General features: G+C 32.6%; 1 protein-coding gene across 1 annotated transcript in view; it reads left to right on the forward strand.

Annotated features, from left to right (window-relative positions):
* Positions 1-2707: 2707 nt before the first annotated feature.
* The window catches only part of POLK (DNA polymerase kappa), a 46505-nt gene continuing 36765 nt past the window's right edge, over positions 2708-12447 (forward strand). Inside the window, exons 1-2 of the mRNA XM_090278962.1 lie at positions 2708-2873; positions 7892-8011. Of these exons, the coding sequence (XP_090135088.1) occupies positions 2736-2873; positions 7892-8011 (258 nt within the window). The 5' untranslated portion in view covers positions 2708-2735. The remainder of the gene's footprint in view (positions 2874-7891; positions 8012-12447) is intronic.

Here is a 12447-nt window from a genome sequence, read left to right on the forward strand (position 1 = left end):
ATAGATTTTGGGACTTTATATATGGTAGTGCATAGTAATCATAGGACAATTACTTTTTTGAAAGCAAAACCAAATTCATTTATGTTATCTGTGAACTTTGACTTTTTTTCAAGGATGCTTACTTAACAGTGTACCCTTTTACCTTATATATTCTCTTCATCTTAAAAAGAAAGTAAGACAAGTGATTTTTCACAGCTCTGAAAATTTGCTTAACTTAAATAATACTAACTATTGAGTAAGTTTATCATGTAGCAAATAACCATACTAAACACCGGTTTTATATGCTGCCTTCCTCAAGCCATTTGTAGTATCAAATCTCACATACCAGAAAAATATGGAAACTCTTCATACTTTGTGTTATTATGTGATCATCTCTGCTAGAAGCTCCCCCTTTCAATTTATGGGTTTCTAGATAAAGAAACTCAGAAATAATGGGAAGAACAGACATAACCAGGACTAATGGGGGATTTTAGAAATTTGAAAATAACAAATACTAAATAATAAAAACAAAAAACAGGCTCACCACAGTGACATAAATGAGATTACCAAAAGGAACTGATAGGGACCCAAGTATACTAAAACTTAGTATCTTGTTTATTACCTTGTTTATTACAGAATAAAAATTTTTCTTAGATTTAGATGTAATTGGGGAGTATTTAATTAAATAAATTAAATTTAACAAAGCAACATTTTTTCCCAAAGAATAACTCTAAGCTAGAATCTTTTGAATATTAATTGAGCCTAGCAAGCATTCTATTATGTAAATTCAAAATACTCTTATCTTCTAATACCAAAAGCTTTAATAAACCAATTTAACCATTAAAATCTTAGGAAAATAAGAGTTATAGAACTGGAGGTTGTTTAAGCTCATACACTTGACCTCCTTACATATTTTTAAATATGTTTTATTGATTATGCTGTTACAGTTGTCCCAATTTCTTTTCCCTTTGTTCCCCTCCACCCAGTGACCCCCCTCCCTCCACTTAGTCCATGCCCATTGGTTATGCATATAGTTCTTCTCAGCATCTTCCTGCCTACTCCATTCTCTCCTACTATGCTTCTTAATTCCTGCATCATCTCCCTCCCTTTTCCCCCTTCCTCCTCCACACTGACCTCCCCACTGGGCATCTTTTAAAAATACTGGTCTTTGACTCCGACTCCCAGACCTTCTGATTTATTTGATATGAGATACAATGTGGGCATCAAGAGTTTTAGACTCTCCAGGTGGGTCTGAAGTACACCAAAGTTTGAGAACTACTTCGATGTGCATGTTTTTTTCGTAGTGGAATTATTACTAATAATCATAGTATTCAAATTCTTTTATAATTTTTTCATTCTTTGCTGGTGCCCAAAATGGAAGCAACATTGAGAAAAGGTCCTCGTGCTGGCATTATGCCAAGTGAAATAAGTCAAAGACAGACAAATTACTATATGATTTGCCTTATATGTGGTATCTTAAAAAATAAAAAAAGCAATTCATAGATACAGAGAACAGATTGGTCGTTGAGAGTGGAGGAGGAGTGAAATGGGGGAAGGTGATCAAAAGGTAAAAACTTCCAGTTTTAGAATGAATTACTGTAAGTCACAGGGGATATAATGTACAGCATGGTGACTATAGGTAATAATACTGTATTACATATTTAAAAGTTGCTAAGGGAATAGATCTTAAATGTTCTCATCACTAGAAAAAAATTAAACTATGTATGGTGATGGCTGTTAACTAGATAAAAGTAAAAGTAAATGAGCTCTAAATTATGTAAATAAGAAATCACTGTCATAATTTGTTGTCGATTCATGGCAGCTGTTCACTGGTCATTTATTTATAGCATAAGTGAAACTCAAATTGGAGGCAGCTGGGACGCTGTGGCAGCTTCATTAGACTTTGAGTAAGAAGACTTGGATTCCAGTCACAGTTCTTTTGCTTATTAGCAGAATTATAATGGGCAATTCATTTAACCTTCCTGTAATTCCAGTTTCTTTCTTCCTTACATGCAAATCTATTTTGCATGGTTATTATAAATAATTTTTAAGCTAACACATATGAAGGTAAATTATAAAGAACTATATAAGGATATTAAAAATTATTATTTGAAAGGATTTTTCTTAATCTTACAGTGATATAACATTGTAAAATGTAATCATTTCCTGAAACTGAGTAGATTATTATTTTTTCCATATTTTTTTCACTGCCATGAGAATGGAGCTCTGCATATAGTTAGTAATAAATGCTGTTAACACACTTAGTGGAGGAAGTGTTCTTTTCTATTTATAGATACTTCTTATACAGTGTATTAATATGGGGAAAACATACAGGGAAACTCAGGCCTGGGTTTCAACACAGAAGTTGTCACTTATCAGCAAATTTGTGTCAGTAGATGTGTTGTAAGTCTCAGGTTTCTTTTCTCTGGATATTGGGATAATATTTACCTTTGAGGGCTGCTGTGTGAGGTTCAAATGTAAAGCACCAAGCATAGTGGCTGGCACAGAGCTTGCAGAATATGTTAATTCCTTTTTTCTCTGCAAGAGTACAATAATCCTGGAATAGTAATTTAAAAAGCTGAATAATTTCTCAGTAGCTAAAAATTCTTAACCATCAATTTTTATTTGTTTTGCTGATTTCTATATTATTTTAACTTTCAAGTATCCACCTCCCTCTCATCCCCAAAGCTTTGAAAAGTTTTTTATTTTGTATCCTTTTTCAGGTAATAAAAAAAGCCATTTAATGTTAAGTCTATATGATGGACAGCACAAAGGAGAAGAATGAGAGTTACAAAGATGACCTTCTGCTTAGGATGGGACTTAACGATAATAAAGCCGGAATGGAGGGATTAGATAAAGAGAAAATAAACAAAATTATAATGGAAGCCACAAAGGTAAGTTTCTTGTTTCTTTCAGTATCTTTAATTTAGTAACTTTTATACTTCGCGCTTAAATAAAAATCAGTAAGTTTCAAACATCCTTTTTATTATAATTTAAAATATTTTAGAATATAATATCGATAAGCTACAAATGGGTATGGAATAATCTCCTTTCTAGTCTGTTGCTCTTGCCATCCAGTTTTCTACTTAACATATACATAATATATATGTGAAAGCAAAATAACATGCATTTTTATACCCTTTTTAAAAATCCCAGTAGGAGAATACTATAATTGTGGTGTTTTTTATTTTTGTTTGAGTTAATATAACTTGGAGACCTTTCTGTACAACTAATTGAAGATCTTTATTATTTTTTTATGCTACATGCATGGATATAGTTTTTTGAACCAGTCAGAATCTTGATTGATGGACATATGTCATTTCTAGTCTTTTGTTTTTACAAACAATATTACAAAGAATAACTTTGTATTTTGTAGCTTCACATATGTGCAAGTAAAGCTGTAGGAGACATTCCCAGAAGTGGAATTGTTCCACCAAATGCAGATAGCAATAATAGATATATGCACGTGCAATTTTTATGAATTGCCCAGCTGCCCTTCATTGTGGTTGTATCAATTTACATTCCCACTGTTAATATATTAGAGTATGTATTACCATGCCACAAACATGCCAACACTGTGTGTTACAGAACTTTCGGACTTGCCAATCAATGGTAACATAGCATTAATTTGTATTTCTTTTTTGAAAAGTAATATTGTGCATCTTTTCATATGTTTAAAAGCTATTTGTATTTCTTTTCTTATGAACTGCCTCTTTTTAGCCTTTGTATAGTTTTCCATTGGATTATTGTCTATTTATTTATTTTTGCTTATGGTAGTTTCTCCAGGGCAGAAGTTTTTTGTTTGCTTCTTTTTATGTACTTGAATTTGTCAACTACATATGGCTTTCTCCAATATCATGCAAGGATCCTTTAATAGTTTTCCTACCACTTTTTTGGTGTCATTCATATATTATGAAATATACATGCAGAAAGGTATAAAATGTAAGAGAATTTCCTCATTCTTAGGAAGTGCATACTGATATTCACAGCAGCTTACTTCAAATGGTTTAGTCAAAAATGGGGCGAAAAGACTTAAGATTTAGCAAAACAACCAATGTAGCAGGATGTTAACACTTGCTGTATCAAAAAGAGGACATGTAAGTGTTCATTTTACTATTTTTTTCAACTTTTAAAAATTTATAAATTCCAAAATAAAAAGTTGAGGGAAAAATAATTTAAGTATATAAAATGTAGACACAATTTTAAAAGTATAAGGATTACAAGATGAAATTAGCAAATATAATATGAACCCTGATTGGATCCTGTCTTAAACAGTGCATCTGAATATGGAGAAGGTACTACAATATATTGATGAATTATTCTTAATTTTATTAGTTATAAATATGTTATGATTACATGGGGAAATAGCCTTATTTTAAAAAATGCATACTAAAAATACTCTATGGAATAGCTAAATATCATTGTATCTATAATTCACTTTAAAACAGTTCACTTTAAAAAGACCAATGAAGGCACTATGGCAAAGTGTTAACAATTGTTAAGTGTCAGTGATAATTTTATATGTGTGTTTATAGTACTAATCTCTTTATTTTTCTGTTGGAGACTTCTTTGAAATTTTCGTCATGAATTTTTTTTTTTTAAAGAAGAAGAAGAGAATAAAACCTAGAAGCCTGGTTTTCAGGTTAAGAGAGAGAATATTGCAGCTATACTACATGTCTCTATCAGATCTTCTGTCTCTCTTCTCTACGTTCTGGTCCCACCTATTAAATAAAATAATCCGTGCTTTTCCTACTCATCTCAAGTGCTTTCTCCTTATCCACGGGATTACTTGTCTGTTCTAGTACCTACACAACATGATTTTAATTAAAATACTTTATATTTACAGTAAGTCTTGATATTTGTTAGAACAAGTTGTTCTATTGCTCTTTGTTGTTTTTTTCTTAAGAGTATCTTGGGTATTCTTGATCTTTGCTCTTCTATATGATCTTATATATACATAATCATTATAGAAAAAAATATACACATCATATAATGATATATATCATGTGATTGATATATATTACAATCATATAAAATACCATAGTATGTATTCCTGTGGTGTATGTGTGTGGGAGAGAGTTTACCATAAATATCTTTTTAAATTGAAATTTCTAGTTATTGCTGCTCTATAGTAATGTAGTTGACTTTTTACAAACTTTTCTCAGGAAATTTTGAACATACACTAAATTAGAAAAAGTAGTAAACTGAATCCCTTGGTAAATATCACCCAGCACCAACATTTTTACAAATGCTGTTTTCTCTATCCCACTTACCTCTCTCTTCCCTACTAAATTTTGGAGACATTTAAAATAAATCCCAATAAATTGGACAAATTCATAGAAATTTAAGAAATTTCAAAACGGACTCAAGAAGATATAGAAAATCTAATTAGAGCTATAATAAATTAATTAGTTTAGTAATTAAAAATCTACTCACCCTCCACCCCCACCATCTGCCCCAAAAAGTGAAAAGGAAAAAAGACCAGATCGAGATGGCTTCACTGGTGAATTTTACCTGACATTTAAAGAAGAAATAATACTATTAATCCACAAGCTCTTCCAGAAAATAAAGACAGGTGGAACACTTAGCAACTCATCCTATGAAGCCAGTATTTGTTTGATACCAAAACCAGAGAAGCAAACGATTATAGGTTATTGTAAATGTTAAAAGTCCTCAACAAAATTGTTACAGACTGAATCCAACAACATATAAAAAGTGATTATGTACCTTGACCAAGTGGGATTTATCCTAGGAATGCAAGTTTGGTTTAGCATCCAAAAACCAATTAATGTAATACTCCATATTAATAGAATAAAGGACAAAAAACACCTTGTCATCTCAATAGATGCAGAAAAATCATATCTGAAAAATCCTGAACTAATTCATGCTAAAAGCTCTTGAAATAGAAGGCAATTTCCACAGTGTAATAAAGGATATCTATAAAAACCTATAGTTGTCATCATACTTTGTAGTGGGAGACTAAACACTTTCCCCCTAAAACCAGGAACAAGGCAAGGATGTCCAGTCTTACCTCTTCTACTCAACAGCCTTGAAAGTTCTAGCCAGTGTGGTCAGGCAATTAAAAGAAATAAAAGGCATCTAGATTGTGAGAGAAGAATTAAAGCTATCTCTTTGCAGATGACATGATCTTATATATAGGAAACTCTAACGAATTTCAACACGTACCCTGAAAAGTACAAAAAAAAAAAAAAATGCTGAGGGAAATCAAAGATTTAAAAAATGGTGAAGTATGAGGAGAATAATATTGTTAAGGCAGTTCGCCCCAAACTGATCTATACATTCATTATTATCCCCCATCAAAATTTCAGGGGCTTTTTTTTTTCTGCAGAAATTGACAAGCAGATCCTAAACTTTATATGGAAATACAAAACACCTAAAATAGCCAAAATGATTTTGAAAAGGAACAAACATGGAGGTGTTTGACTTTCCTATTTCAGAACTTTTTATAAAGCTACAGTTATCAATGTGGTACTTCCATAAGGCTAGACATATAGAACAATGGAGCAGAATTTAATCCAGAAATAAATCTTTATCATTTATTGATTTTTGGCAAAAGTACCAAGACAAAAGGATAGTCTGTTCAGAAAATGATGCTGGGGCAACTGGATAGCCACATGCAAAAAAGGATGAGTTTAGACCCTTACCTTGCATTATTCTAAAAAAAACAAACAAAAAAACTTAACTCAAGATAGACTTAAATGTTAGAACTAAAGCAATAAACCTTTTAGAAGAAAAGAGAAAATCTGAGAAAATCTGAGACCTTTGGTTAGGCAAACATTTCTTAGATACAATACCAAAAGCAGAATCAATAAAAGAAAAAGTGGACAAATTGGACCTCTTCAAATATTAACAAGTTTGCACTTCACAAGACACTGTTAAAAAATAAAAAGATAAGCAACATACCAGGGTAAAATATTTGCATATGTTAAAGGGCTTACATCTAGATTATATGAAGAATTCTTACAGCTCATTAATAAGACAAATACTCCATTTTAAAAATGGGCAAAAGATGCAGACATCTCTCATAAGCACATGAAACGATGTTCAACATCATTAGTCATTGGGGAAATGCAAATTAAAATCACAATAAGATACCATTCACACTATTATATTCTAGAATGACTATTATAGTCTAGAATGACTATAATAATTAAGACAGACAATAACAAATGTTGACAAGGATGTGGAGGACTTGGAATTGGAACTCTCACACATTGCTGATGAGATTGTAAAATGATTCAGCTACTTTGGAAAATAATCTGGCAGTTCCTCAAAAGGTTTAGCATGGAATTAGCATGTGATACAGAGATTTCACTCCTAGGTGCATATCCAAGGGAAATGAAAACATGTCTATACAAAAACGTGTACACAGATATTCATTGCAGCATTTTGCATAATAACCAAAAAGTTAAAGTAATCCAAGTGTCTGTCAGCCTGATGAGAGGATAGATATTATGTTCAGTGATGAGATGACTGGCAATTTTCTATAAGTTATTTTCTTTAATGACTAACATTGAACTTTTAAAAATACTTTCAAAATAAAAGAGAAGGAAATGATTGATGAGCCATCTGACTAAGGCCTGGATGGGCCATGAGGCTCCTGACCAGGACACATTGTTATTTCCCGAGTGCAGATCTGTACTCATCTCAGTTTACACTGTGATTAGTACTGACTCACAACAATTCTATCATTTAGGTAATTGAATTTATTTTACAGATAAGGAAACTTGAGACATAGAAAGATTAATTTTAGAGTTGCTTAACTAGAAATAGTGGAGCTAAGAATCAGTCATTCCGATTTTGCAGTGTGTACTCTTAGCCTTCAGGTTATACCACAATGCTGCTTTCCTTCAGACATTTTTCTTGTGTTTTGTTTTGTTTTCCTACATAGGGCTCCAGATTTTATGAAAATGAGCTTAAGAAAGAAAAGCAAGTCAACCAACGAATTGAAACTATGATGCAACAGAAAGCTCAAATTACCAGCCTGCAGCTCAGGAAAGCACAATTACAGGTATTAATTTACTTGCTAAATAAAGTGGAAGCTGGTAGAATAGTAATTGAAGTTTAAATACAGTGTGGTCATGTTATAAGTGAAAACAGGTAAAATGTAAATTAAGTGTTTTTTATACTGTAAAACAAAAATGTATATTTTGTTAAAATTGCTCTACTTTACACAACGACCCCACATGTAGACATTGTCACCTTCATTATAATAGAGTAAAAGGAACCTTAATTAGGTTAACGTGCCTAACTTCATATGACAATCAGTTGACAAGGCCAGCGCTTACGTTCTTTTTATTATATACATACTTAGCAGCTAGAAGGGTTACAGGATTAATGTGACATGTTTTCTGCAATGCTGATTTTGAAGAAAAGATTTGAAGCAACATGTTAACTAATTAAATTAAAAGGTAATTTAAAACATAATTGTGTTATAGTAAAACAAAAGTTCACCTAAAGGGTAGAATGCCTGATATGCATGAATTTTTAAGATAAAACAGAAGAATTTTAAAGATAGTTTAAACAATAAGTTTATCAAATCAGATTCAATTTAACAAAGCACTTTATAACATAATGATAAAATTATAATATTAATCTCAGAGAAGGAAAACTCTGACTCCAAAAAACCTCCGCTGCCTTGCGGCATACCTCTTCAGGGGAAAGGCTAAGGGAGTAAACCCCGACAGAAAATCCGGAGCCGGAGTCCCTAAGGCGGTTTGACGTTGTAGTCAACACCGGCAACTCCTGCGGCGCACCTGAAGCCAAGCTGTATTGACTCCGTCTTTCCCTTGGACCCTTCAGCTGCAAAGAGAGGGGGGGTCTGCTGCATGGGCAACAGCAGACCCTCCATATCACCCTGCCCAGGCTCTGTAGCTTCAGCGTCATCGCAAGATGTCGATTGAATACGGGAGGAGACAGATACGATGTCACTCCCGAGTCGGACTGCACAGCCATTCTCGGCGGTGCAGATAGACTCTTAAGAAGCTACACCATCGTCTCTCGAGACGGACGGCTGCCGATGACGATGACGATGACGATAATATTAATCTGTTTTACAAAAAAATTCTTCTTGTGATAGAGCTGAGATCATAAATTTTATGTTTTCTTTACCAAACTATAATGTGTCATTTTAAAAAAATATATGCTTTCCCAGAGCACAAGCTAATTTTTATCTTCTGTGTTAAGTGGTCTGCTACCATGACAATAGCTGACTTGTCTGTCAAATCATCATTTTAGTGCTTTGTAGCATACCACTTAGCCCACCTTGATTCCAGTTTTTTGTTTTATATACAACCTGTGACAGTGATTCTTATTTATATGTCTGTGCTTTTATCCTGTTATTTTCACCGCAGACTGAATCATCTTACAATTTCATGAGAGTGCTAGTTTCTTCACATGTTTAAAGCTGGATTTTATCAATTTTATCATTATTTTAGTTTCTGCTGATACAGTATCTAAAATCTTATTCCATGGTTGTTTTAATTTGCTCTCCTTTAATTATAAAAAAGAAAGATTTTTTAATTGAATTTATTGGGGTGGTGTACAGCTCAACAAAACATCATCTGCACACTGAATTGTGCCCCCATTGCCCAAAGCAAAGTCTCTTTCTGTCCTCATTTATCCCCCCTTTCCCATTTTTCACCTACCAGACTCCCCCCTTTACCTCTGGAAATCACCACACTATTATCTGTGTCTCTTATCACACACCCCCACACCCACACACAGACACATATATTTCTTTGCTTACTCTCTTCACCTTCTTTCGTCTAGCCCTCCACCCCCCACCTCCCCTCTGACAGCTGACAGTCTCTTCCATGTAGCCATGCCTCTGTCTGTTTTCTTCATTAGTTTATTTTCATTAGATTCCACATTTAAGTGAGATCATATGGTATTTGTCTTTCTCTGACTGGCTTATTTCACTCAGCATAATAATCTCCAGGTCCATCCATGCTGTCACAAAAGATGATTGTGTTTTTACACATTTGTTAACCATTAATATTTCCTTTAAATGGGAATTTCCTCTTTTATTCTGTTTGTTATGATGTAGGCTAAGTAACTGGCACAAGAGACCCAAGGATATAACAGTCCAAATAAGATAAGAATTTATTTCTCTCTCACATAATATGTTGGGTAGTTCTGATCACCATAGTAATTTTGAGACCCAAGTTCCACATTGTGTTGTTCCATCATTCCAAAGTCCTTACCGGGACTGACAAAACTGGGTTAGCCCCAATCTATATTCCGGCTTCTAGTGAAGAAAGAACAAGGGAAAAATTAAAAGCGAATTATTTGCTATTGCACAGTGAAAAAGAAGTTGCACACATTACTTCAGCTCACATTCTTTTGGCAAGAATTTAAATTTTATGTCACACCTAACTGCAAGAGAAGCTGTAAAATATAGCTGGGTGGCCACATGCCCAGCTAAAAATTTATTACTATAGAAGGAAGAGAGAATGGATTTGGGGGTTCAACTAGCATCCCAAAGCAATATACTCTTGTCTACATTTCTAGAGGAGTTTGTATCTTTTTTTTCTCTTTGATTTATAGGTCTTATCTATTAAATGCTTTTTTTCGGCCATTTGTTGTAAATATTTTTTTCATTTGTTGTCTCTGAATTCTGCAGAGATTTTTTTTCCTATACAGTTTTCAATATTTATGTGAACATCCAACAGTAAAAATTTTCTTGGCTTTGATATTATTCATAGAGGTTATTCCTCACAAACAAGCCTATATGATTTTTTAGTATTTTTACAGATTTTGTTACAATCATATCTTTAGTCTCTTTGGAATTTGTTTTGATATAAGGTGTGAAATTTTTTTCTTAAATAGTGAGTATTATATTTTCCCTCCTGGTACTATTTCTAAATAATGATTCTCTCATCCCAACATCATTTATTGAATCATGAGTCCTTTCTCCACTGAACCAAACAGGCATGTTCATATACTAATCTCTCATTATAGTTAGATTTATTTCTGGACTCTCTCTTCTAATCAGTTCGATCTTTTCCTGTATCAGTACCATGAATTTTAATTAGTAAATGATAATAATATAGTTTAATACCTTCCTTCACTATTTAAAAAAATTATTTTGTTTTTCTCATGCATCCTTTTAAATAAATTTAAGCATCATTTCATCAAGGTTTTAAAAATATTCTATTCTGTTCATGACAATTGTGTTTTTAAATTGACATTACTCCTTAGGAAATTTACTTTCTAGACCTCTTTTTGGTAAGTTTTATTGATCTATAGTGTACAAATATCTTTAATTAATTTTTATGGATATACATATGAGTGGTGTAATATAACGACATTTTGCTAGTCATTATTTTTAGAGTTCATTAATATTGAGGAATAGAAAATACCTTTACATTGTGTAATAGAACTTCAGATTTTGTTACTATTTTAGTTGACTGTTTCATGGGAGGCTCTCTGTCATCTTTTGCAAGGGAAATGGCAGGAAATGTGTTTTATGTTGATTGTTAAATTGTTTGTTGAGCTTCCTGTAAAAAAACTTGTATAAATGGGAAGGGATTGAGGAAGCCCTAAGGAGTCTCGAAGTTCTGAGGGAACAGAGAAGTTTTCATAGGAAATGTGTTTCTATTTTAGAGTCATAAAATTTCCAAATAGTAGACTTTATTATGTGTGATAAGATAGTATGAACCATTGCCAGTCAAGCTGATGTAAGTAATCTCTGTAGGCATGAACTCCCATGATATTTATTCAGAATCTCTCTAAGTATTCCCCACCCCATTCCATCCTCATTAGATTTCTTATAGGCATGTTTTTGTAGCTGCCAAAACATCTTATGATAACATGGGTTCATAAATTGAATAGACAAATATCCATATTATAGTAAATGGCAACTACACAGCAAATCAGTGCATTTTGACCATTTTAAGAATTGATTTTATGAACTCAGATTTATTCAACAATCTTTAGGGTACTACTAATTAAGAAAATAAAAAACTTTCTTGAAAAGTCTTCTAGATGTAATAGAAAAAGAAAATATTTAAAAAGGAAGATATAATATGGCTATAAAATATACCATCAGAGTTTGGTTCAGCTTATTTCAGTGATAAAAACTTTTATAAATCTCTTTTAGGGAAGCATAAAATAATGGAAAGAGCACAGACTTTGGAATAAACTGATTTCCAAGTCTAGTTCTAAAATTTACCAGCTGTATGACTTAGGGCAAATTACTTAATTTTGCTGAATTTTAGTTTCCTTTTCTATGAAATGTGAATAATAATCATTATCTTAGAATTATTTTGGCCATGAACTGCATTAACATAAGAAGCACTTATAGTATACACATGTCATATAATATACTCAGTGAATGTCACTTCTACTTTCAGAATTATAGGTATTATCATTAAGCCCTTTCCATTACCCCTGGATAACTTCACTATATGGGTATCTTAATTACTTCAACCTTTTGTTGTTGGT

The sequence above is a fragment of the Furipterus horrens genome, unplaced genomic scaffold (genome assembly GCF_987537825.1).
Source record: "Furipterus horrens unplaced genomic scaffold, mFurHor1.1.pri manual_scaffold_5, whole genome shotgun sequence".
Classification (NCBI taxonomy): Eukaryota; Metazoa; Chordata; class Mammalia; order Chiroptera; family Furipteridae; genus Furipterus; species Furipterus horrens.